Source organism: Eptatretus burgeri, chromosome 9, assembly GCF_056783735.1.
Source record: "Eptatretus burgeri isolate ZD-2024b chromosome 9, Ebu_testis_v1, whole genome shotgun sequence".
In the NCBI taxonomy this organism is placed as follows: Eukaryota; Metazoa; Chordata; class Myxini; order Myxiniformes; family Myxinidae; genus Eptatretus; species Eptatretus burgeri.
In genome coordinates this window covers 38,102,300-38,128,234 of record NC_140969.1, presented here as the reverse complement: position 1 = coordinate 38,128,234, position 25,935 = coordinate 38,102,300, and the positions used below count along the sequence as shown (strand labels likewise).

At 45.1% G+C, this 25,935-nt stretch overlaps 2 protein-coding genes across 10 annotated transcripts in view; one reads left to right on the top strand and one right to left on the bottom strand.

Moving 5' to 3' along the window:
- PHAF1 (phagophore assembly factor 1) overlaps positions 1-25,935 on the top strand; it is a 75,389-nt gene that overhangs the window by 40,671 nt on the left and 8,783 nt on the right. For 2 of the 8 annotated variants that reach the window (XR_015061577.1, XM_085894786.1), the window contains one exon: positions 11,503-12,706. The exons of 2 other annotated variants lie outside the window; for them this stretch is intronic. Coding sequence is in view for 5 of the 6 variants with exons in the window: in XM_085894786.1 (XP_085750912.1) it covers positions 11,503-11,583 (81 nt within the window). In the remaining variant the exon portion in view is untranslated. Of the gene's footprint in view, positions 1-2,154; positions 2,651-7,730; positions 9,654-11,502; positions 12,707-25,935 lie in introns of those variants that run through there. 4 more of the 8 variants (XM_085894784.1, XM_085894783.1, XM_085894785.1 and 1 more) reach the window with 3 other exon arrangements.
- Positions 12,019-25,935, bottom strand: part of TEP1 (telomerase associated protein 1) — a 154,492-nt gene continuing 140,575 nt past the window's right edge. For both annotated transcript variants that reach the window (XM_085894781.1, XM_085894782.1), the window contains exons 43-53: positions 25,740-25,869; positions 22,665-23,080; positions 22,333-22,465; positions 21,758-21,903; positions 21,522-21,661; positions 21,194-21,355; positions 20,828-20,924; positions 17,160-17,268; positions 15,682-15,779; positions 13,455-13,559; positions 12,019-12,888 (exon numbers count right to left, since the gene is read on the bottom strand). In XM_085894781.1, the coding sequence (XP_085750907.1) occupies positions 12,760-12,888; positions 13,455-13,559; positions 15,682-15,779; positions 17,160-17,268; positions 20,828-20,924; positions 21,194-21,355; positions 21,522-21,661; positions 21,758-21,903; positions 22,333-22,465; positions 22,665-23,080; positions 25,740-25,869 (1,665 nt within the window). In that variant the 3' untranslated portion in view covers positions 12,019-12,759. The remainder of the gene's footprint in view (positions 12,889-13,454; positions 13,560-15,681; positions 15,780-17,159; positions 17,269-20,827; positions 20,925-21,193; positions 21,356-21,521; positions 21,662-21,757; positions 21,904-22,332; positions 22,466-22,664; positions 23,081-25,739; positions 25,870-25,935) is intronic.

Here is a 25,935-nt window from a genome sequence, read left to right as displayed (position 1 = left end):
TCAAACAGGGCTCCTTTGAAATCCCCCTTCCCCAAATTAATCTTCCTACAACAAGAAGTAATAACATTGCCTGTTATTACAAGTAATAACAAAGTTATGGCTCTCGGTGTTTTCCTGACATTTGCAAATTGCAAAGGTGGTTATCTTAGATTTAGTTTCCCTCAAGTGGGATTTTTGGAGACTTACTCCATGGTGTTAGGTAAACCTCAAAGCAACTTTCCTGGAAAAAAAAAAGCAGCTTTCAACTTTTTTTTTGAAGTTCTAATTGATATCCAGTTAATGCTTTGGTGCTTTATAAATGCTTATCCGAGTGCTTTACAGGCAAGGCATTACAAAGTGCAGTCATTCGTTTGGTACCAGACGTTAAGCCAAGTATCCCATTTGCTGGCATTTACCACAATCACTCGTGTATAAGCCACACATTTTTTCCCCCCAGAAATATCTGATCAAAATTTAGTGTGTGTCTTATCCATGAGAACGATAATAAAAGCTCTTTCTCCAGATTTTTCCCACCAACACAAGACCAACCTTTGTTGCTCGGTGCCACTATCTTTAAAATGTAGTATATTGTGGGATATCTTGTACAAACAAAAATGACCGTACATGGAAGAAGTAGACTTGTTCCGTTAAAATGCATGAGTAAAACCTTTTTTCTAAACTGATAAATATACACCACCATACCAGAAAAATAAACTTGGCGATTAACACGTGCATTGCAGCACAACAGACCGCTTCAGAATTACCATATGCTAATGACTCGCTAAATATTTGAGAGTTACTGATGAGCTCTTACTGTGCTAATCTGATAGATGTCACACTCTCTTCTTCTTTTTTCGGCTGCTCCCGTTAGGGGGTTGCCACAGCGGATCATCCGCATACTGATTTGGAACAGGTTTTACACCAGATGCCTTTCCTGACGCAACCCTGGTCGCCTCTTACGACACAGGGAAAGGGTACACCTATTCTAACTGGGGCATACACCGGGCCCAGTACACTGGTACTCACTTCACCAACCTCGGAAGGATGACAGGCTGAGTCAACCTCCTGGTGTGTATTAATTCAAGCGGCCAACAGGGCTTGAACTCAGGACCTTTTGGATCCTAAGCCGCTACCCTAACCACTATGCCAACACCAGGCTGATGTCACACATCACTCAGTCATTAGGTGCATTCAACATGCCATTCATCATATGTTAGGGTGGTGGGCTTGAGATCTTGGGGTCCCGAGTTCAAATCCTGCTTTGCCGTTGAATTACGACTCTGTGGGGTTGACTCAGGCTGTCATCCTTTTGAAGTGGGCAAAATGAGTATCAGCTCGCTGGGATGATTGAGCCATTCGAGTAGCCTCCAACAGTGGCAACCTGTCCAGGATTGTGCCCAATAGCCCAGGAGAATTATTTGGCAGCATCATCGCTCTGTTCAGAGTCTGGTCCCAATGGATGGATGGATTAATCATATTGTGTTTCATCCAAGTTAGAAGTCACCCATTATGCTTAATTAAACACCATCAAACAGACACCACGGATATATATATATATATATATATCCTCATACATATATATATATTGTTGTGGTTACCAAATTCGCAAACCACCATTCAGGTCCCTTAGGTGAGGTATCTCGGCAAGTATATGTGTAGTTAGGCCCAAACCCGTTGTCTAGTGGGAATACATGTCATTTATGCGAGCTGCGACTCTTCAGGATAGCCGTTTTTCTTTTACTATCTTTATTTTGGACCAACCGCCATGATTACCACCACAACCACAACATCAACCACCAACCACAACCACCGCTTCACCACAACCGCCACGACCTTCACGTCACACCTCGCAACCGTAGCATCGCCACCGTTCTTGCCCCGCTGTGGGTACCGGTGTTGGACTCGTGCAGGGCGCGCGTCGAACAGCGTGTACAAAATCACGGATTTTGTGCTTCAAAAACGGATCAAAAACGACACACGCCCACTTTTTGCCGTCCAATCGGTGAGCGAGGGGCGATTTGGCCCCGCCTCCAGGACGATCGATTATATGCAAATTTGTGGATCAAAAAGCCTTCACGCCCACTTTTTCTCGGGCCAATGGGGAGCGAGGTGAAAGGTCAAAGGGAGGGGGTCAAAGGCGAAGCTACGGGGGGATAAAAGGACCGTGTTCGTCAGTCAGGAGGGTCCAGAAGTGGAGAGGCGGAGAGGAGAGTCGGAGAGTCCAGAGAGGAGAGTCGGAGAGTCCAGAGGCGGAGAGTAGGAGAGTCGGAAGCAGAGGGTCAAGACTTCGCGGGCGGTGGAGCTGCTCGTCGTGTGCGTTGGAGTCGGAACGGAGGGGACGAGCTGTGGACAGGCGGCGACACCAGACGAGGGGGTGCTCGCGTCGTGCAGGGAGCTGCACCCGAGGGAGGCCGACAGCGCGACCTGGCCGAGGTGGAGACGCACACCAGGGATAATAAAGATCCTCTATACCCCGAGCATCAGCAACCCCCTCCTGTTTCCCCCCGCGCTGAGATAGTGCGACCAAGGGGGCCCCTTTCCCACCCCCTACCAGACACCCTCCGCGAGGCCCGCGGGGTTGGGGCACCATCGCCGCTCCGCGTCTCATCACCAGACGGGTAGGCGCGACCCGGTCTCGGCCTCAGGCCCGCCTCATCCTTGAGGGTATTTCTTTTCCTTGGTTTTGGGTATGTGTTGTCGGCGCCGTCTGTGAAGTAGAATTGTATAAGTGTTGCCGTGTGCTCGGTAGTCGGTATTAGCTCTGCACTGTGTTTTCGCTTTTATATTTGCTTTTTGTGTAAATGGAATTGTGTTTTTTCTGTGTGCTTTTGGTGGAATTGTATATGTGTGCTTCCCGTGTGCCGCGAATAAATGTGCTTTGTGTTGAACTGTTTCCCGCTTCGCTTCGTCATTTCTCCCATTGAATCCTCATCTTGCTTCACGTAAAGGGTTGGTAGTGGGCTGAATACGCCCGATAATTAATCGAACCGTCGAGGTCGACGATAACACCGCTCGGTTATTCTGATAGTACGGAACGGGTCGCTTAAGTGGCCCGTGTCCGAAGTCGACCTGCGGCGAGGTGCGATCGCCCGGTCTACCCTCCGCGTGGGTACTTAGGTAGGTCGAATTTGGCGAGCAACCCTATCCCACGCGGGGGCTGATTGGCTCGATCGCGGTGAGACCGAAAGGTCCACCCGTGACTGGTTCCCGGCGTTAGTCCGAGAGGGTCACGACTGGATTGTCCGTCCGGTGGGCGACGTGCCGCGATTCGAGTTACGTGGCCGTTCGCACGCCGGCGGGCGCGAATACCGCAACAAAAAAAAAAAAAAAAATATATATATATATATATATATATATATATATATATATATATATATATATATATATATATATATATATATCTTCTTCTTCCTCTTTCGGCTTGCTCCCGCTAGGGGTCGCCACAGCGGACCAACTGTCTCCATTTTGCTCTATCCTCCACATCTTCCATTGACACTCCAACCACCCGCATGTCCGCCCTCACCGCATCCATGAACCTCTTCTTTGGCCTTCCTCTTCTCCTCCTGCCTGGCGGCTCCATCTTCAACATCCTTCTCCCGATATACTCCGTTTCCCTCCTGTGCACATGTCCAAACCATCTCAATCTCGCCTCTCTCACTTTGTCTCCAAACCGTCCTACCTGCACTGTCCCTCTAATACACTCATTTCTTATCCTATCCATCCTCGTCACTCCCAACGAGAATCGCAGCATCTTTAACTCTGCCACCTCCAGCTCTGCTTCCTGTCTTTTTGTTAGCGCCACCGCCTCCAAACCATACAACATAGCTGGTCTCACTACCGTCTTATATACTTTCCCCTTCACTCTTGCAGCTACCCTTCTGTCACAAATCACTCCTGCAACTCTTCTCCACCCACTCCATCCTGCCTGCACTCTCTTTTTCACTTCTCTCCCACACTCTCCGTTACTTTGGACAGTTGATCCCAAGTATTTAAACCAATCCACCTTCCCCACCTCAACTCCTTGCAACTGCACCATACCACCACCCTCCCTCTCATTTACGCACATATACTCCGTCTTACTCCTACTGACTAACATTCCCCTTCTCTCCAGTGCGTACCTCCACCTCTCAAGGCTCGATTCAGCCTGCTCCCTACTCTCCCTACAGATCATGATGTCATCCGCGAACATCATAGTCCATGGAGACTCTAGTCTGATCTCGTCCGTCAACCTGTCCATCACCATTGCAAACAGGAAAGGGCTCAGAGTCGATCCTTGGTGCAATCCCACTTTAACCTTAAACCGGTCCGTCATTCCTACCGCACACCTCACCGCTGTCACACTGTCCTCGTACATATCCTGCACGATCCTCACATACTTCTCCACCACTCCCGACTTCCTCATACAATGCCACAACTCATCTCTTGGCACCCTATCATAAGCTTTCTCTAAATCCACAAACACACAATGTAACTCTTTCTGGCCTTCCCTGTACTTCTCCATCAACATTCTCAAAGCAAACATCGCATCAGTGGTGCTCTTTCCTGGCATAAACCCATATTGCTGCTATATATATATATATATATATATATGTATATATATATAATCCGGCGTAGTGGCGTGCGCCTGTCATCCGGCTCCTTGGAGGTTTGGGTTGGAGGATCGCTTGAGGACGGGAGCTCTGCACTGGGCCACGCTATGAGAGGGTGTCGCGCAGCCCAGAATCATGGCGAAACGCAATCCTTATCCCTGTGTCTTAAGAGATGACCAGGGTTGCGTCAGGAAGCGCCAGGGGGTTGACTCAGCCTGTCATTCTTCCGAGGTCAGTGAAATGAGTACCAGTGTACTGGGCCCGGTGTTTGCCCCGGTTAGAATAGGTGTACCACATCCCTGTGTGTCGTAAGAGGCGACCAGGGTTGCGTCAGGAAGGGCATCCAGCGTAAAAAAAAATATGCCAAATCATTATGCGAACAACAAAACGAATTTCCATACCGGATCGGTCGAGGCCAGGGTTACCAACGACCGCCACCGGTGGTCAGCAGGGTACCAGTGGAAATTGTGCTACTGCTGGGCGAAGGAGGAGAAGGAGACAGGGAAGACTATTCTGGAGACAGTGCGAGAGGGGGAAGGGTAGAAGTGTGCAGGTGAGAGTTGGAACTCTGAATGTTGGGACGATGACTGGCAAAGGGCGAGAGTTGGCTGATATGATGGAGAGAAGAAAGGTGGACATACTGTGTATACAAGAGACCAAGTGGATGGGGAGTAAGGCAAAGAGCATTGGAGGTGGTTTCAAACGGTTCTACCATGGTGTGGAATAGAGGAGAAAAGGTGTTGGGGTAATCCTGAAGGAAGATTATGTGAAGAGGGTATTGGAGGTGAGGAGAGTGTCTGACCGAGTGACGAGTGTGAAGTTGGAAATTGAAGGGGTGATGATGAATGTCATCAGTGCATATGCCCCACATATGGAGTGTGAGATGGAATATAAAGAAGATTTCTGGAGTGAGTTGGATGAAGCGGTGGAGAGTGTATCCAAGGATGAAAGAGTGATTGGAGCACATTTCAATGGGCATGTTGGGGAAGGGAATAAAGAGGATGAGGAGGTGATGGGTAGGTACGGTCTCAAAAATAGAAATGTGGAAGGGCAAATGGTGGTAGAATTTGCAAAAAGAATGGAAATGACAGTGGTAAATACATATTTCAAGAAGAAGGAGGAAAACAGGGTGATGTACAAGAATGGAGGAAAGTGCACACAGGTGGATTACATCTTAAGCAGGAGATGCAACCTGAAAGAGATTAGAGACTGGAAGGTGGTGGCAGGGGAGAGTGCAGCTCGACAGCATCGATTGGTGGTCTGTAAGATGATTTTGGAAGTGAGGTTGAGGAAGAGAGTGAGGGCTGAACCAAGGACCAGATGGTGGAAGCTGAAGGAGGAAGACTGTTGCGTGGAATTTAGGGAGGAGGCGAGACAGGTGATGGATGGTGGTAAAGATGGGTGAGATGATTGAGCAACTACAGCAGAAGTGGTGAGGGAGATAGCTAGGAAGGTACTTGGTGTGACATCTGGACAGAGGAAGGAAGATAAACAGACTTGGTGGTGGAACGAGGAAGTACAGGAAAGTATAAGGAAGAAGGGGTTAGCGAAAAAGAAGTGGGATAGTCAGAGATGAAGAAAGTAGGCAGGAGTACAAGGAGTGGTGGCGAAAGGCAAAGAGAGAATTGGCAAAGGCGAAGAAAAGGCATACGACAAGCTGTATCAGAAGTTGGATACAAAAGAAGGGGAAAAGGATTTATACCGATTGGCAAGACAGAGGGACCGAGCTGGGAAGGATGTGCTGCAGGTTAGGGTGATAAAGGACGTAAATGGGAATGTGCTGACGAGCGAGGAGAGTGTGTTGAGAAGGTGGATGGAGTACTTTGAGGAGCTGATGAATGAAGAAAATGAGAGAGAGAGAAGGTTGGAAGTGGTGGAGATAGTGAATCAGGGAGTGGGGTGGATCAGTAAGGATGAAGTGAGGACTGCTATGAAGAGGATGAAAAGTGGAAAGGTGGTTGGCCCAGATGACATACCAGTGGAGGCATGGAAGTGCTTTGGAGAGATGGCAGTGGGGTTGTTAACCAGATTGTTTAATAAAGTCTTGGAAAGTGATAGAATGCCGGAGGAGTGGAGATCAAGTGTACTGGTTCCGATTTTCAAGAACAAGGGTGATGTGCAGAGATGTGGAAATTACAGAGGGATAAAGTTGTTAAGCCAAACTAAGAAGTTGTGGGAAAGAGTTGTGGAAGCTCGGTTGAGAAGAGAGGTGACGATTTGTGAGCAGCAATATGGGTTTATGCCAGGAAAGAGCACCACTGATGCGATGTTTGCTTTGAGAATGTTGATGGAGAAGTATCGAGAAGGCCAGAAGGAGTTGCATTGTGTGTTTGTGGATTTAGAGAAAGCTTATGATCGGGTGCCAAGAGAGGAGTTGTGGCATTGTATGAGGAAGTCGAGAGTGGTGGAGAAGTATGTGAGGATTGTGCAGGATATGTATGAGGACAGTGTGACAGCGGTGAGGTGTGCGGTAGGAATGACGGACCGGTTTAAGGTAAAAGTGGGATTACACCAAGGATCGACTCTGAGCCCTTTCCTGTTTGCAATGGTGATGGACAGGTTGACGGACGACATCAGACTGGAGTCTCCATGGACTATGATGTTCGCGGATGACATCATGATCTGTAGGGAGCAGGCTGAGGCGAGCCTCGAGAGGTGGAGGTACGCACTGGAGAGAAGGGGAATGATAGTCAGTGGGAGTAAGATGGAGTACATGTGCGTAAATGAGAGGGAGGGTGATGGTATGGTGCGTTTGCAAGGAGTTGAGGTGGGGAAGTTGGATGGGTTTAAATACTTGGGATCAACTGTCCAAAGTAACGGAGAGTGTGGGAGAGAAGTGAAAAAGAGAGTGCAGGCAGGATGGAGTGGGTGGAGAAGAGTTGCAGGAGTGATTTGTGACAGAAGGGTATCTGCAAGAGTTAAGGGGAAAGTATATAAAACGGTAGTGAGACCAGCTATGTTGTATGGTTTGGAGGCGGTGGCACTAACAAAAAGACAGGAAGCGGAGCTGGAGGTGGCAGAGTTAAAGATGCTGCGATTCTCGTTGGGAGTGACGAGGATGGATAGGATAAGAAATGAGTATATTAGAGGGACAGCGCAGGTCGGACAGTTTGGAGACAAAGTGAGAGAGGCGAGATTGAGATGGTTTGGACATGTGCACAGGAGGGAAACGGAGTATATCGGGAGAAGCATGCTGAAGATGGAGCCGCCAGGCAGGAGGAGAACAGGAAGGCCAAAGAAGAGGTTCATGGATACGGTGAGGGCGGACATGCGGGTGGTTGGAGTGTCAATGGAAGATGTGGAGGATAGAGTGAAATGGAGACGGTCGATCCGCTGTGGCGACCCCTAACGGGAGCAGCCGAAAGAAGATGTGTGTGTGTGTGTGTGTGTGTGTGTGTGTGTGTGTGTGTGTGTGTGTGTGTGTGTGTGTGTGTGTGTGTGTGTGTGTGTGTGTGTGTGTGTGTGTGTGTGTGTGTGTGTGTTGTTACGGCTGTGGAAATTCGCAGAACACCATATAGGTCCTTCGTTCAGTTATGCCGATAAGTCCGTGTTCAGTTAGATTTCCCCACCGTTGTTTAATGGGAATTATCGATGTGGACAGGGCTGTGATCTTTGAGTTAGCCGTTATTCTTTTACTATTGTTATTTTGGACAACCACCACAACCACATCTCCACCACCGCATCTCAACAACCACGCCATCCCCACTACAGCGCCAACCACAACCACCTTCTCCACAACCGCATCACAACCATGCCATCCCCACCACAGTGCCAACCACAACAACCACAACCACCTCCACCCCCACAGACAACGGACACCACCATCGAATAACATCTCTGCCACCCAACGTGATGGTTACTGAACAAGAAAGAACGGAAACGGTAAAAAAAAACCCATTGCTCAGGAGGAAAACTCGACACACTTCTTGGAATTTCCCCTCAGAACTGGTAAACAGAAGTGGCGGTTGGGCAACGATCAAGTCATGCTGATCTCTGCTGGAATTTTCCTCCCCCACGCACTGCGAAGGGAGGGGCGATGCGCCGGCAATATAAAAGGGCACGCGGAACGAGAGGTCGAGTGTGGAGAGTGGGGCTGTGGCTCTGGAGGTCTGGAGGTAGTGGTTGCTCTCTGCCTGGGTCAAAGTGAAGTCGGTGGAGTCAGTCAGTCAGTCAGTCAGTGGAGATCTGGGCTTGTGGCGGAGTGCAGAGTTGTGGGTAGCCGCGCAGGAGCCTGGAGTCCAGAGTCCCCGCAGTCAGTGGGTCGCTGGAGAAGGACCATCGAGGGTCGCCCAAGGAAGTCACCACGAGGGTGGAGGTAACCTGCAACGGTCTCGTGGAACGCCTTCGGTCCGCCAAGCTCCACGTTATAAAGGCCTACGGGCCAAGTCTGACCCCCTTGTCTTTGAGGGGGTCTTTCCTTGTTTCTTTGAGTGTTGTGGCGCAGAGTCCAATAAGTATAACCTGTTAAGTGCTTGTGAATAATAAATAATAGACTGTTGTCGTGCTTTGCCTTACTCGTGTTTTGTCCTCGTCCCGCATTCATTGCTTTTGTATGGTTGCATAACTGCATGCAGGTTCACCCATCCATTGCTTTTCTGTATACGTGCATGTGTATACGTGTAAATAATAAATGTGCGCGTTTAAATGTTAACCCGTTCGTTGTGTCCTCTTTCCCCATTGAACTGCTATCTTGCCTTCGGAATAATAGCGGGCTTTTTAACAGCCGATAAAATAATTGGGTCCAGCGAGGTCTCGCGATAATACACCGCTCGGTTATCCCAGAACAGAACGAACCGCTTAAGCGGTTCGTGTCCAAGTTGACCTCGCTGAGGTACAGTCTCTCGGTAGTCTGCCCGCACGTATACTTAGTTATATCGATATTTCGGCGATTGACCCTGTCGCACGCGGGTAGAGTGTTGACTAGGCCGTGGTGTGCGCTTGGAGCACACCTGTGACTGGTTTTCGGCGTTGTTCCGAAAAGTCGCGACTGAATTGTCCGTTCGGTGGGCGAGACGGCCGCCATTGGCTAAAGCGGCTGTCTGCACGCTGGGCGGGCGGCAGATTCGTAAATATATACATATATATATATATATATATATATATATATATATATATATATATATATATATATATATATATATATATATATATATATATATATATATATATATATATATATATATATATATATATATATATATATATATATATATATATATATATATATATATATATATATATATATATATATATATATATATATATATATATATATATATATATATATATATATATATATATATATATATATATATATATATTAGTGGATAATACATGAGTGATTATGTTACTTCTGGATGTTGATGGTCTGGTTAGAGATACTGATGAAACAGCTAAACATGCATTTCCCATTTCATTGAAATGAAGAAAACATTTCTCACCAAGCAAGTCCACACCTCCAGTAATGAAACATTCCAAGACCCAACCAGACAAAGGGCACTGCATGATGTTAAAGTTGACTATAAACACGAGTGTCCAGGAGTGTAAAAAGAACGGCTGCAGCAGCTTGCTACAAATGGCTTATAAAAAGTCCTCCTACAAGGAAATACAATGGAGGCGGCCATAACACTCCTCAAAGTCTGTGCAATGGTTGCTTGTCTGTGCTCTATCCTTATAAAATGCTTAAAGGTCAAACAAAGCAGCAGCATGTAACATTTTAGAATTCCGATTTGGCCAGGGTTCTAACGGTCGACCACCCAGACTCAGAGCAGACGCCATTATGCCACCAAGTCCGATTAAATTGTTGCTGTTAATCAATGCAAGTTCGATTTCAAGTCCTGGTGGACGCGGAGACCAGTTTTCTGTGCGACAGACAAGAAAGGTGCAGGATGAACGCCCTCAGACAGACACGTGGGTTCTGAGCTTAACATGCACTTGAGCATGTGCACAGTTCTTTCGTGTAAACTCTCTTTATCTAATCTCCCCTCCTCCCCAGAGCAAATTCAATTCAATGCATTCAAATTTGTAAGTAATCATACTTTCATATCCCACAGTAGGTGTATCACTGCAGTTTAAACTCAGTAACTTATTCCCACTTGTATGAATACCAAGGCAATTTTAAGTGAGATCAGAACCAGGCACAAAGTGTGGTTTGATTTGCAATGTTTAAACTGGTTTAACTTGCCCAAGTGCGACACAAAGTGGTGTCAAACTGGTATTAAGTGCGAGGACTTAATTGAGCAGTTAGAATAGAGCCATTTTATCCACTGAAAATCGAGTACGTTTACAACCATGGTACAAGAGGTTCTCCGAGTAAAAGGAAAGGCCAACAGTCATCAGCAGCCACTCATTTCCCTGCAGCATTATACACAACTTTTAATTGATAATCCATTGTTTTTTGTCCGTTTACACACCTTAACGCAGAGTCATTGGACTAATCCTTGGCCTTCAATGTAAAAGGAAAACCATTTTACGTTTTCGATCTTCCCGTTTGTGAAGTAGCAGAAGCCCGTGGTAAAAATGCAATAAAAATGAAGCTTTTTTTCTTACGCTGGTGGAAAGAGGTCAAAAATGGGAGGCAATATTTTTAACAGCAAATAATTTTTTTGGGCAGCAGTCTGTCTGTGGCCTGTACACTTCCCAGGTTCAATTTTTCCTTTTTTTGTCCAATTGAAAAAAAATACAATTTTACCTTAAGTTTGGAATAATTTGAAACACCTTTCACTTCATCTTTTCTCTCTCAGGAGCATTTCAGGGTGTGACATAATAGGCTAATGCTGTCTGTCTACAATATATGTATGGATAAGCTAATCTCTGCAGTTACCCCCCTCCCTCCCTCTCTCGTGTTTTGTCATCGGTGCAAGAGAATCGTTTTGACTGAAACCATTTCATTACCCATATTGCTCCTCTCACACTTGCTACCCAATGTGCACAGGTTATGTCAAACAGCCACATAGCTTCAGTGACTTTGTATTGGAAACAGGGGGCTGGAGCTGTGAGAGCACCAGAGCTATAGTGGCTTCAACTCCATCTTCCCTCCCACCTCACCGAATGACCTCATGCTGACCCCAACTTGCTCACTGTCCCCACCTACTTCTTGAAAAAAAAAAAAAAAGTGATCTTTTATCTACTGCTTCGGATCATACCAGGACACTGGAGCATTACCCCACTCCCACCCAGCTCCGGGTGCACTTTTTTTTTGTACGGCCAGGCCCACCACGATGGTTCGATCAGCTTCTGAAGAGCTGGGAAAAACAAAATCTGGGCCTCGGCTTCACCAGGTGGTTTACGTGATGCAGTGACAGTTGGCAGCCAAGGAGGAATCGACAAGCACAATGGATTAAACGACCACATGCATTCCCACCCTCCCACCATGCAAATTCTACACCAATCGGAGGTTAGGGGCGGTGGGGGGAGGGGGGGAGAGACAAGAAAACAACAAAATTCAGCATTTTTACTGCTCAACACCTGTTGTTTATTGTGAGAGAAGGTGCCGAAGTTGTGATGGGGGCGGTGCAGCCTTGTTGTGGTGTTTCTTGTTTGCACTAATTTGGTTCCTCTGTTCCTACTTGATTTGCGTTCCAAATGTCGAATAACCACTGATCGTGGTGTCTGCCTCACACGAGGAGGGAAAGGTTGTCGTAAAGTCGTGCGTTGCACAAGTTCTCTCGAAGCATATCTTGGTTCACTTGTACAATTTCACTATGCGATCGGGTTTTGACTTTTTTTGGCCAAAATGGCAGACTTCAGAAGTCTGCCTTCGATTGTCATGTATGTACGAAATGTTCCTTCAATTACACGAAATCATCTTTCCTTCAAAATGTTCACAGAAAAAAAAAATTTTAATCATAAATTTGTGTTGCCTTTTTAAAGGGTTTTGAATTGCATTTTCCAATGTAGAAGCAAGTGGTTAAAAAAAAAAAAATTCACCACTGGGTACCGTTTCCTTGCTCTGCTGGCTTAACCAATGTCAGGATGTTTAGATTTTGTACAACATGTGAAGAATGCATTGCAGCGATGGCATTGAAAATGGGGAAGGGATTATAGAAGAATGGGGGGAAGGAAAGGTATATTTTAGCATGGCTCTGCTATGGTCTTTGTATGGCTGTGTACAATAAAGATTCAAAGCAAGCATTTAACCCAGCTTTGTGTGCGTATATGCTCGAGCTCCTTTTGGTATAGGGTATTGAGGTTAAAGGGAAAAGCAATGTGGTGTGAGAAAATAAACCCTCCCCAGCACGTCCCCGCATATAATTAACCGATGAGGGCTCATCGCGGCCATCAGGCTGCATACGGGGGCCTGACACCAGAATGCTCCCACCTACGTACACGTGCACACAGCAGAATAAAAGATCAGACAATCACTTGGTCGATAATTACTGCACACCCAGCTCAACCGGTTATTTTCTGCAAACCATGTGAGGCCATTATCAAAGTAGCTTGCTCGTTTGCAAGAGAGGATTCGATGTTCCGATTTATAGAAGTTATGTTCTTTGGATTTCCACTTGTAAATTATGCTACAAATGGCAGGATGAGCACTTTCAAAGGCATGTCTTCAATGGCTGTCAAGTGGAACATGTTTCTCAGCTTTGGTGTTATTTCAAATCGAATTGTCATTCGAGTTACAATCTTTGATGGAACAATTGCTGCATAAAGACAATTTAAAGTAGGAAACAACAAAATACGAGTTAGAGGTCACGTAAAAAGCCTCATGACAGCATGATTTGTAGGCAAAACTACAAATTACTAACTGCAAGAGCAAGGCAAGAATTACCAACTATTGATCTGGAAGCAACAGATAGTCTTAACCCACACATATTTGATGAAAGTCCAAGGTACAGAGCCCTTGCATCTGAGTTGTGTTTGGAATATTGGATAGGTTCTCACCAGCTGCAGGTTGGTTTGTGCCCAGATGTACAGGCTTCTATCCCATGATGCTGTGGCCAGAACATCATCCATTTTCTGCACACAACTCAAACCCTTTTGGTGAACCTAAGGTGGGAGAAATGTGATGAACACCACATTCTTTCACCAAATACTCTCAATCCACCATTTTCACAAACACAAACTCTCCATATTCTTCAAACAGTTTTCAACAGAATCCATCAATCTACTCTCCCTGTTAAGGTTGAAGTGCACCAAGGCAGTGTTCTGGACAAGTCGTATTCCGAATCTTCAACAACAATCTCTGACTCTTTGGAAAATCCCCTTTATCAATTTGCTGATGACGACCTCTGCCATGTGACGTCCCTCATTCAGATACGCAGACACCACCTCTTCCCCCTCTTCAGACCTTGACCAAATCACAAGCTGGTAAAACACTTGCAATATGTCGTTCAATCATGACAAATCTCACTCTCCCCCTCCTCCACTCAAAGGACCGTCTGGGACTTGAAGTCGTCACTCAAATTCTCTTGAAGTCGTCACTCAAATTCCTGGGTCTCACCATCAGCCATGATCATTCTTGGGCAAACCACATTTCAAAGTTGGACTCCAAAGCCAGCCACCAACTCAGCATCCTTCCTTAAACAAATTCCTTCCTTGGCACACCTGAACTCCGATACACAAGCAAGGCCTACATCCAGAGCTGGATGAAGTACTGCTCTCTCTCCTCTGGGCTGGCACCCCTGCCTCATGCCTTCCTCGGTTTGATGCCGTGCAAACAAAGGACTTCAAAATTATTGGAATCTCCCATGATGAAGCAGATTATATGGGCCGATCACTTTCCCATCACAGACAGGTCAGTGGTCTGTCTGTCTTCCACCTCCTTTCTGGTCTTGGGCCCTCTGCTGTTTCTGTGTTTTGTCTCCTCCTCCTCCTCCTACACCCCAGGGGGCATATGGTTCACCATCAACCCCCTTCTGGTCAAACTCCAAAAATCCAGGATCGTTGCTTCTATCCAATTTATGTACTCCTCTTTTCAGTGTTTTTTAGCACCTGTGGAAACAACTTTCACATTCTCTTCTCAATGTCATTCTTCCCTCCAGATCTTCAAGACAGCAGCTGTTCATCATATCAGATCATCCCTCATCCAAAACCATGATCTTTGCTTCTGTATCCACATTGTCCACACTACATCTCCTCACCTAGCCCTCAGCTCCCATTCCTTATTTCTCCAAGTATCCCTCTACTGTTCCTTTTGTTCTGTTCAGTGTTTTAGCTCCACATGAGCCTGGACTCTGCATCCAAAAGGAAACAACAGCCTTATCTTGCCAATTCCATCTTTGGTGTATGCTTCCCTCCAACCTCCTCCCCACCTCCCATTTCACCTCAAGCACCACCACCACCACAGACTGCTCAACATTAATGTCAACTCAGCATTCACCTCAATCTCATGTATCCAACACATCCAGTTTGGTCTTCACCTTACCCCTTGTACCCACTGTCTTCTGGACTTGCATATTTCTTATCCGAGGAAGTAGAAAAACGTTCTATAGCTCACTGTCTGCAGCATACTAGTAAACCTCCCATACCTATCTTTCCGACTTCTTCCCCCTTGTGAAGTCGACGCCTTTCCGTCAATAGAATCGTATCCTACCTACTCTCAGTGGCTGGAGTGGTGTTTAAATGCAGTCTTGTTCCTAATCCCCATAAACAACTTCTACACCACCCTGGAGCCTATTTATTTTTGCAGACTCCTCCAAAATGCCGACACCATCCCATCACACTGACGGACAGATAGCAGATGCATCACTGCTGCTCTGGTATTGATTCGATGCCGATCTGGGAAGTGGTCTGATAAAAGGTACTCTTCCCTCCAAAGATACAAGGCAGGTGGTGCGCCATCCGATGGTATACCCCCATTCCAACCAACAATCTTTCTCTTACCATCAACTCAAAATAATGCAATCCTCTTCCAGGTTACTGTTCTCGTTTTCTCTCTCTCTCTCTCCCTCCCTCTCAAGACACCATTTTCAGCACAATGCATTTTTACCCTCTGCCACCTCACTCTTCCATGAGTCTTAGATCTTGTACATACACATTAAATAAAGGCAAAGTCAAGTTTAACTTTTAGCTATGCAAATCTCTTAAAGACGCACTCGATTGTTGCAGCAAAAGTTACTTTGGTGCATTTAACAATTGAGCTACACAAATAACAGGAGCCTTGGCTTACCTTGTTCCATTTGACAGTGTCGTGGCTGTGACCATCCAAATATGCACTGGGTAACCAGCCAATCTGGCCCAAGGAATCCCCCAAGAGCACCTGCATGTCTGAGGTCACCAAACGAGTAACTTAGCTTGCATGGAAATTTAAATCAAGAACCTATCTGCATTACACTTTTGTTTTGTTTTTTTCCTGTTGAACAATCAATAAAATGCAAAATGCACAAGAAAAATCCCTCAACCTACTAAATGCCAACCAATACTGAACCAATGAATACGTTCATCTTCCAATTCTAATGAAACATCCCACCGTAAGGTTGGGCCAAAAATCGGCAAATTGGTTTGGTGTGCTTACCAATTTGCCATTACCAGACTTACTCAGAATCTGAAAAGTTTTAGTTTTTTTTTTTTTCAACTTTTAATTCCCTCAAGATAAAGCCGAGCTTCCTTATTTACACCTTTGCTCAGCGTTCTGTCCCATCAGCAACAGGCATTTGGATCAGTGACTTGTTAAAGCTGTTGCTTCATTTGAGCCTTGGGAGTAAACTGTTAAAATCCTATATAATCCAGGTTCTTCCTGCCATCTGTCATCTTTTGTTCCTTTCACATTTCTCTTCATTCCAATTCTTGTTTTATTTTTATTTTTTTCTTCTTTGTTCATTTTCCTGTCTTACTTTTAATTTCTCTCTTTCTTTATGTGTCCAAGGAGAAACGAATTCTTGCAAAAAAAAAATTTTTTTTTTTGAATATCACTCACTTCGCTGTGCTTGGATGGGTTTGAGGGTAGAGGAGCAGCAGCTGAAACCAGAATCCTATCCAGGTTCCTCCTGATGACTATTTTTTGATCTTTGCTTATTCGGGTTCCTTCTGATGACAAAAAAGCAGTATTTTGCTCTTTCATTTTATTATTATACGAGTGATCCAAGTTTAAGGTCAACTCTCGTTTCGAAGAGGCAGAGTGATGTGCGCATACGGTTTGTAACCAATAACCATAATTATGCATTTCCTGCTCGAATGCATGCGCTGAAAAACATTTTGGTGGTAAATGAAATGAGAGGGTGGAACAAAATAATTATCAAATTTTCTGTTGAATGAAAACGACATGCCTGTTGAAATTTACAGATACCACAGTAGGGTGAGATTGCCTGTCTGGAAGAACGTTTTGGGGATAAAATATTTTTGACAAACGAGGCAATCAAGAATAATACCCTGCACCGAACATGTACTTGTCTGAAATAATTCTACACTGAAGGCATACAAAAACTTCCACTCTGATGGGGCAAGTGCGTGTTCAAAGCTGAAGAACGCCTTCAAAAGGAATGAAAATATAAATGTTGTAAAATATGTACAGGCTTGGTTACGAGAATAAACAAAAGTTGATAACAAATTTGAAGCACTCTCAAATTAGTGCAACATTGCCAGTTTGTTCAAGGTCAATCTGGTAAGAGAAACATTAATGTGACTGGTTGGACAGGAATGCAAACTTACTGCCTTCCGGTCCAGGAGCACTTGTCACTGTACTTAGCCAGGCATCTCCATGTAGTTCAAGCACCACTGGAGGGCCAGAAACTTTCTCCCAGTTCTGCCCAGACCACTCCTGTAGAGAAAAGAAAACTTTCATTAATCTTACAAAGACAAGAGGATATATTAACACACAAGTTATGTGAGAATCTAAGATCCAAAACTCTTTATCAGACAGGTACTGCAAGTGATAAACACATACATGCCTGGCATGAATACAAAATGAGAATTCACAATTATGGATAATGTTAAGTTTATAGCATAAGAAGGAGTAAGAATTTAAGGCCTTTTCACACCATTCATTTTGCATCGCTTATAAGGCTTTTGAAATATTGTGACGTCCACGGGACTTGAACAGTCCCGCCAACGTAGAATGAGCCGAAACGATGGAGGCGGTTTATTTTTTTATAACCCAAAGATGGCGGTTTTAATCGCTCTACCGCAAACGGGACGAGGAAGGTGGCACGAGTCGCTTTTCACTGAGTTAATAACGTTTATTTCTCTAACCAGAAATAATAAGACTCGGCAAGAGGAGGGATCCGGGGCGATTCGACGGGATGGTGGTGTGGGTTCGGGCGTGGGGAAAACACAAACAATTCCAATGGATATACAAATCTCAAACCCTCTAAGGCGCCAGGTACACACACACACACACACACACACACACACACACACACACACACACACACACACACACACACACACACACACACACACACACACACACACACACACACACACACACACACACAACGTAGCTGGTCCTAGTGGTCAGGCTGGCCCGTGGTGTAGACGCAACAGTCCCTGGATTGGCGTCGGACGAGCTGGCGTTGCGCTCGTCAGGGGCAGGAGACACCGTGGTGCTGTCGACCTCCTGGTGTCGGCGCAAGTCCGCTCACAGCCGCCAGGGAGCCAGTTCTGGCGCCAAGTTGCGAGCAGGAGAGGGAGGCAGGTCCGCCCGCCGTTCGACCCCGTACTCCGAGCCAGCAGAACCCCAGAGCCAACCGAGGTGAGGCACGAGGCACAGCAAGGCCACGAGACACGATGAATCTAGGATCGAATCAGTGCAACGAAACAGCACGCTCCCAGCACAACAGCCTCCACCAAAACGGTTTTTCGTAATCGATCTTCTTCCTCCCACCCTTTTTCCCGAACAGAACCTTTTTATCCTCGAGTCCTCGTCACTTCCAATCGAGCCGTTTTATTGGCCCCCCGCCGTCGCCTTCCGCCCATCGTGATCACGGGGCGGAGCCATCCGCAGCACTGTCCTGTGACGTCACGGCAAGCCTCCAGGGAATACTAACAGGGTTTACGCAGACACACTTACCCTATCCCGTCTCCTATCTAATTACGTGACAATTATCATTTCCCCCTTGAAGAAATGGACATTTACTAGACAACTTATCACCACTGAATTGCTACTTATTACATCGAGATCCTGGTAAACTCGAACAGCATGGCATACCTAATTAAACATCCTAATTACCCTTTGAATGCATAACCCCACCCACCCCCTCAGACGTAACAATATATATTAAGGGTAGGTGTTCGGATAAGTTGTCTGGCATATGCCCCGCATGAGAGATGGGCCTGGTTGATTTAGATGTGGTGAGGTTAAAGATGTCCTGTCACACATCTCTCATGTTTAACTGTGTGGGGGCCATGAAAGAGAGGTTCTCTGGGAATCCCCCACAGCCATGAGACCGTTCACTCAATTTTCTCTGCTATGGAGAACTCTTGCTTCTCTGTACTCTAGCAATGTTTCCACTGCTGGAATGTTCTGCCTGCTTGCCTGCCATTCTACCTTTTTATATACAATATATATATAAAGTCGAGGCTTGGGGAAGAGCCAGATCATAGATCAGGATGCAACAGAACAAAAGAATCAGTAAAATTAGGGTTGGAGCACACCAACACCAGGATCGAGGGACAAAATAGAGGGAGATTTGGATAAATAAGGGATGTGGGGAAGAATAAAAGCTAGGGGAGGAGAACTGGAGTAGATGAGATCGTTGCCGAAGCAAAGTCTCAGAAAGGAAAAACGAAATTTGGAAAGGCGTGGGCTTAGGGACGGTTAGCAGGGGTAAAATAAAATTTAAAAAGATCATGGTTTTAATAGGGGGTGATCTGAGATGGTGGTGAACCAGCTGTCCTGAAGACATGGAAGGAAGAATGAGATTGAAAAGAATGTGGAAGGGGGGCGGGGAGGGAAGAGGGGAACGAATGAGTGGAGGTAAGCAGTGAGGCTGAAGTTTGGGAGATCAACAAGTGGAGGTTTACTCGCAGACCATGTGCACATTTTGCAGAAACCTGGGGGGCAGAGGGGGAAAGCATGGAAAGAGCAGAGGGTGTAAAAGCATAAAGGACATGGAAAACAGACCACCGACCAAATGCCATGTGAAAGTGATAGGCTCATAGACTCAGCTTCATCACGGGAAAATCCAGTTATCTTGCAGGCTTTGGTTTCCACGGCATCAAGCAAACAAGGTGTGAGGCAGGAGTGCCAACCCAGAACAGAGAGCAGTACTCAATCAAGCTGCGGATGAAGACCTTGTAGGTGGATAAGAGTTCAGGTGTGCCAAGGAAGGACTTTGCACGATGGAGGATGCCCAGTCGGTGACTGGCTTTGGAGGCCAACTGAGAAATGTGGTTCACCAAAGAAAGATCATAGCTGTTAGTGAGGCCCAAACGTTTGAATGACTGAACTTCAAGGGACTTGTAAGGAAAGTAGAATGGAGCCGTCACCAGACAGTCCTTTTGGAGAGACAGACAGTGACCTGAGCATTTTCCACCTATTTTCTCCGTGTGTGTGTGTGTGTGTGTGTGTGTGTGTGTGTGTGTGTGTGTGTGTGTGTGTGTGTGTGTGTGTGTGTGTGTGTGTGTGTGTGTGTGTGTCCCATACTCTGCATTTAATTTCCTCGTATTAAGGACCGTGTCTATGTCCAGGATTCTATACCATATTTGTCTGTCCTGTGCTGAATAAATCATTCATATTTCCTAAAGGCTGTACATATGTGCCACTTGTTCCTGCCATCGTTCTCGCACTGACAATTTGGTCAATTTGATAACCCTTGGAGGCATAAAATGCGTAATTGCTTAATAACCGATGTGGTTTTAGACTGCGTTTGGAAAAGGAGGCGAGGTAATCCGCTCGGCATCACCTCAATTGAACTTAGCCTCAAGTCGGCTATCCGCAGGATTATAAGTCACAGCTTGAACAGTTCTTATCTCTCAGTCATTTGCAGTTTTGGGTGGTGGCCATACAAGGAACAAGCGACAAACACCTGGAATGTCCAGCACTAAACCAGCATACTAGTAAACCTCCCATACTAGTATACTGGAAGCACTAAACACCTGGAATGACTTAGGGGTGGAGGAGGAAAAGCGTTATTGCATCGATCTCTTTTGAGAGTTCAATTTCCATGGCTGCTCAGAAGAAAATTTCCACACCTTGCAACATAGTGGTAACTTGTTTCCTGAGCTAAGGAATGGTTCTAAGGAAACATTTACGACAAGTAGTAAACGCCCCAACACTGTCAAGAGTCATAAATGCCATCAACACTGACCACCACCACTATTAACCACCCTCAAGGAACAATTTATCCTACGATATCAGTTTGCAGACAATTCCATACCAGTATAAACACTGATGCTTCACCAGGGCTCTTCACACCAAACACCAGCACTTGACGATCACCAATCTGTACCATTACCTCAATCCAGTCTTCAGGGCTAATAAGCACAAACATATATATTACTATATATATATATATATACATATCTTCAAATGTCCCATCTAAATTGAATACACGAAATCTGTTTATTTGTGTGAAAACTCTGCTGTTCCCTTTCCTACTTATGGATGTTTCCCCGTTTCTTTGGTTTAAACCCCGTCTTTTGTAAGAAGCCTCAACATTATCAGGGTCTTTCAAATTGTCTGAAGATTTCAGAAACATCTATAAACAATATTAAAACCAGACTTACAAATACTGTCGACTGACCTGAGATCAAACGAACAGTCGAGACGGCCCTCTGGCACAACAATACAATGAACCTTCCCATAAATGTCACCAGCCAATACGACTCGTCTCTCATCACCCACACCAGGAACCTCTGGTATGAGCAGGCAAGTCAAAGGATTCTGAACTTCCAGCTCAAACAGTCTACCACGCAAGTGACAAAACACACATTCTCTTACTACTATGAAACAGACAGGGCACGATCATTTAAAAACTCCAATTTAAAAGAAGAATAAGAAGAAAAGAAAAAAAAAAAACCTATAGCCACAGTTCATTATGGCGAGTTTACAGAACCATCCTTGCATTACACCTGTTGAGGCAAGGTTGACCCTGGTACAGTGCCTTGAATCCACACACTCGGCCATCCAGCCCAGCTGAAAGAAACTCCTCTTCCAACTCATCATTTTTGCACTTCAGAAAGCAAATCTGCTGCACTGCCTCCTGATGAACCTGGAGGAAGACCAATCAAATGAGCGAAGCAATTTGACAGGAAACCGTTAGAACGAATCAAAAGTGCAAAGCTACCTACAACCGCTAAAACGTTACCCGTAAACTGAAAGACGAGATATTGCTCGGATCTGTGATGTTCCTCCATACGTGTAGTTCTCCAGCCTGACTTCCAGTCACCACACAGGTTCCCTTTGGGGACACTGCAATCGTTGTGACTGCACTGGTGTGATCACCGACATCACCTACGAACACCAGATGAACCGGAGTAAGAAACTGCATTCCAAGAAGAGAAAAAAGTTTTTGCCCCTACCCCAAACTACATCCATCACCTCCATCGTATTTTACTCCCCCAACACAGTTTCCACTTCCTCCCCCCTCCTCAACAACACTCCCCAATTTCCTTCTATTCCTCATCCACCACCACCACCACCACCACCACCACATTTTGCACACAAAATATGTATTTAGGTGCCAATGAGCATTTTCATCATACAATTTTTGATTCCCATTACTTTGCCACTTGTTTAAACATGAAAGATGCCAATGTAAGAGTCTACCGAATTGCAAACATATGCTGATTGAAAAAGGCAGCGAGTGGTCCATGTTATCAAAAATAGAATTGTCCAAGCACTTTATTATTATTTTTTTTTAAGAATCACAATCTATTCTACCTGAACCGGCAGTCACCGTCCATTCCCGGAGTTGGCCACCAGCGTCTAAAGAATAGATTTGTCCCGGCTGAGATCCAACTTCCAAATCTAAAACTGGTGCCGAGTGTCCAACCAAAGAAGCGATTTCGCAAGCCTGCAGCATCAATTACAAGGTTAAAAGGTCATTTACATAAATGAAAACAATTTCATCAACAGGTCCTCACTTCACCATTGCACAATTAAAAAAAAAAACAAATACACCCAGCAGGGGAATGAGAGTTCATCAAGTATCTCCATTTTTATTAACAAACAAAAAAAAAAAAAAAAGAGGAGGAAAAATTTATAAATACAACCTGCAGTGGTTTCCAAAGACGAATCTTTTCATCATCACTTCCGCAGAACACCCGCAACTCGCCGCAGGACAAAGGAGGTTCTTCTGGCTGAGAAACAGGCTCTTTATCATTCTGTTCCACATCACTCCCCATCACATCCTCTTCACTGCCTTCTGAATGTTCATCCTGCTCTCCATCTTCTGACTCTCTCTCATCCTCCTTATTCTCTTCCTCCACTTCTTCTTCCTCTTCTTCCTCCTCCTCCTCCGCCTCCTCCTCTGCTTCCTCCACCTCCCCCTCTCCCTCGACGACCCCCTCTCCCTCCTCCCCCAGCACCATTTCCTCCTCCTCCTCTTCCTTTGAAGAAACATCAGATGCCTTTCTGCCGACGTCACTCTCTGCAGCAGATGACATCACAGTTCCCTTCTTTTCTTTCTCTGTGAAGACAACCAAAATCATGAAGTACAGGAGCATGTCAATGTGACCAATTTTTATTTAACACTTCATTATACTCTCGAGGAAAATTCGACTTTAATTACTTCTGGATTAACAAGAAGCACTCAAGCTTGGCAGTGATAAAATTAAAGACATGGTTATTGCAGTGTTGTAAAAATAAAAGTATTTTAATCCTGGCCAACATTTACAAATACCTTGTGGAAATCTGAATACTATAGTAAACCCTTTAAAGGACCAAGGGACACATATGTCCCTAAACTTGAAAGCAGTGTATCTCCGATATTTTCCATGCGATTGGAGATTACTTTATGTTCGTTTGTACATCGGCAAACCGCTGCTAACACCGGGTAAGAGCTTTTGTCATTTCCATCATTTTTCTTATTTTTTTTTTTAATGTTGATGAGAAAAACCTGTAATTTTCGTCATGCGTACTCTTGAATTTCAATTAATATTTGTGATTATTAAAGCCAAACTAATAATAAAATTGAACTTGTATCTGAAAATCGTTTTAAAGACGCTTGTGGTCCTCAAAGGGTTAATCAACAGTGTGTATAATCTTGTAAATAATTTCAAGTGTTTGTGTGTTCCTCTTTCACGGCCGACACACGCACGCACGCACGCGTAAGTGATTGTGCGTGACATCGTAAATATTGAAAAGTGATTACGCATGTTATACGTGACATATTGTACACGGTGTATACGCGCACGCACACGAGTCGTGAGGCGTGCACGCTCATGGTTGCACATGCGCATGAATCGGGATTGTACACGCGCACAACACCCACGCACACGCACTGAGCTATGGGGAAGTGACAACTCCTGGGGCACTGAGTATTGGCGACACCATCTTAACGACGGCGCTTTTCCTTCCACATTCAGCAGAGCAATTCAGGAGGAATTTCATCCTCGCCATGGATGATAACCTACAGGGTTTGCCCTTGCCAAATTCTTTAAATTCTGAACATCAAGCAAGGAAACAGCATGAAACTTTTTTATTTTTAAGTCTTTGGTATTGGCTTCGCCGGGGTTTGAATCAACGACCTCCCAAATTTGGAGCAGACGCTCCAACATTATGTCACCGAGTCTGATGAATTCTGGAAAGGAACTGGTGAGTTTTTGATCTTCTGCTCGTACGTGAACCTGCTGTGGTGTCATATAGCCCCTCCTTCAGCCTGGATTTGTCGGAAGAAACGCTGTACGATGCTAGAATCGTTCAATGGATCGATTGCAAAATTATGTCACCCAGGTTTATTTGCAGCATTCTGGTATAGAGCTCGAGCCTGACCTGCAATCGTTGTTTTCATTCCATCACATTGTACTAGACGACCATGCGACAACATTTTCTTCCCAAAGATATGCCAAATAGAAACTGCTACATACCAAACAGTTTCAACAACCAGGAAAACACCCTCACCAAGTTAACATTTACCAACCGATCCTTACAGAAATGCTATGGCATGAGCTCAAGTTGAAATAAAACCATACAGAGTCAAAATAGATGAGTGCATCTCAAATGACAATGTACATTGTAGACTGTTGTTGATATCATCACAATGATGGCAGATTTTAAATCAACGCAAAGAAACACTCGTCAGACCCCGCTATTCACAGAGGATAAGCTCCTGAAAAATGTCGACTCTGCAAATAGCAGGGCATTGTTTCAATGGAAAGAGAAGGGATATGTTTACAGCGGTTCATGATTCATGAGGGGAAATGTTTTCTTTTAATCCCATGAAAAAACACAAAAACACACAAAAAAAAAAAACACGAATATGCAAAGCACAGGGCTGCGAATATCAAAGCAGGTCGCGTTTTATTAACCGCGAATACGTGGGGTCCGCGAATAGCGGGGTCCAACAGTGTGAGATTTAGCATCATCACCTACAGCTTTCTGCACAATTGATCGACAGATCTGAATGCTTTGGTGGGTGCCCGAAACCTTTTGGGCGAAGATGCCGTACGATCGCAGGGTCTCATAAGAGCCCTGATGGCGACCCGGCATTCTCGTGACGTGACCGACATCAAGGCTGATCGAGAGTGGAGACGTGTGCATTTTATGGCACACAAGATAGCACAACGATGTGCATTTTCATTTGGCACACTCGTACATTTCAATTCGGACTGCGTGGTTATATTTCAAAAAAAAAAATCAAGGTCACCCTTTTCCTCCACCTCTTCGGATCGTTTGGTAACTGATAAAAACGTAACGAGGTAATTCTCCAAGCTGTTTAAATGCAGTCTTTTATATTGCAGCATGTTTTTAGCAATCAAATGTCATTGCGTGGTCAGTTTGTACGATTTGATGAAAGGAAACCAAAGATGGCGGACCTAGCCCCAGTTACATTCCAGAATTTCCCCCAAAAAACACACATGACATCATGCTTGGGGGAACGAGTTGCCTCGTTTTTCAGCCTATCAGCTTTGTCAATAGGATTGGAACTTTGAGGGGCATCCACGATCCGGGCAATGATAAGATATCACAAAGATTATTATTCAACATGCAATTAATGGCCTCACCTATCATGCAAATCTAAATAAAAGCTCATCAAGAAGTGATAATCTTTGGAGACATTAATCAAGAAATAAATAAATAAATAAAAAGTTTCGATGGAATTAATAATGACAGAGGAAAAGACTGACCAGGAGGTAATGGGAAGAAGCAACAACAATTCATTCTCTGGCCATTTCCAGGGATTGTGGCGAGTTCAAGACCCTGAAGAGACCACATACGGAGCTCGCCATCTGCTCCACTGGTCACCAAGTAGTCCAACTACAACAAACAGAAAGGTTAAAGAGGGAGTTCTGGCCACAAGTCCCAACATCCCACAACTTTTGC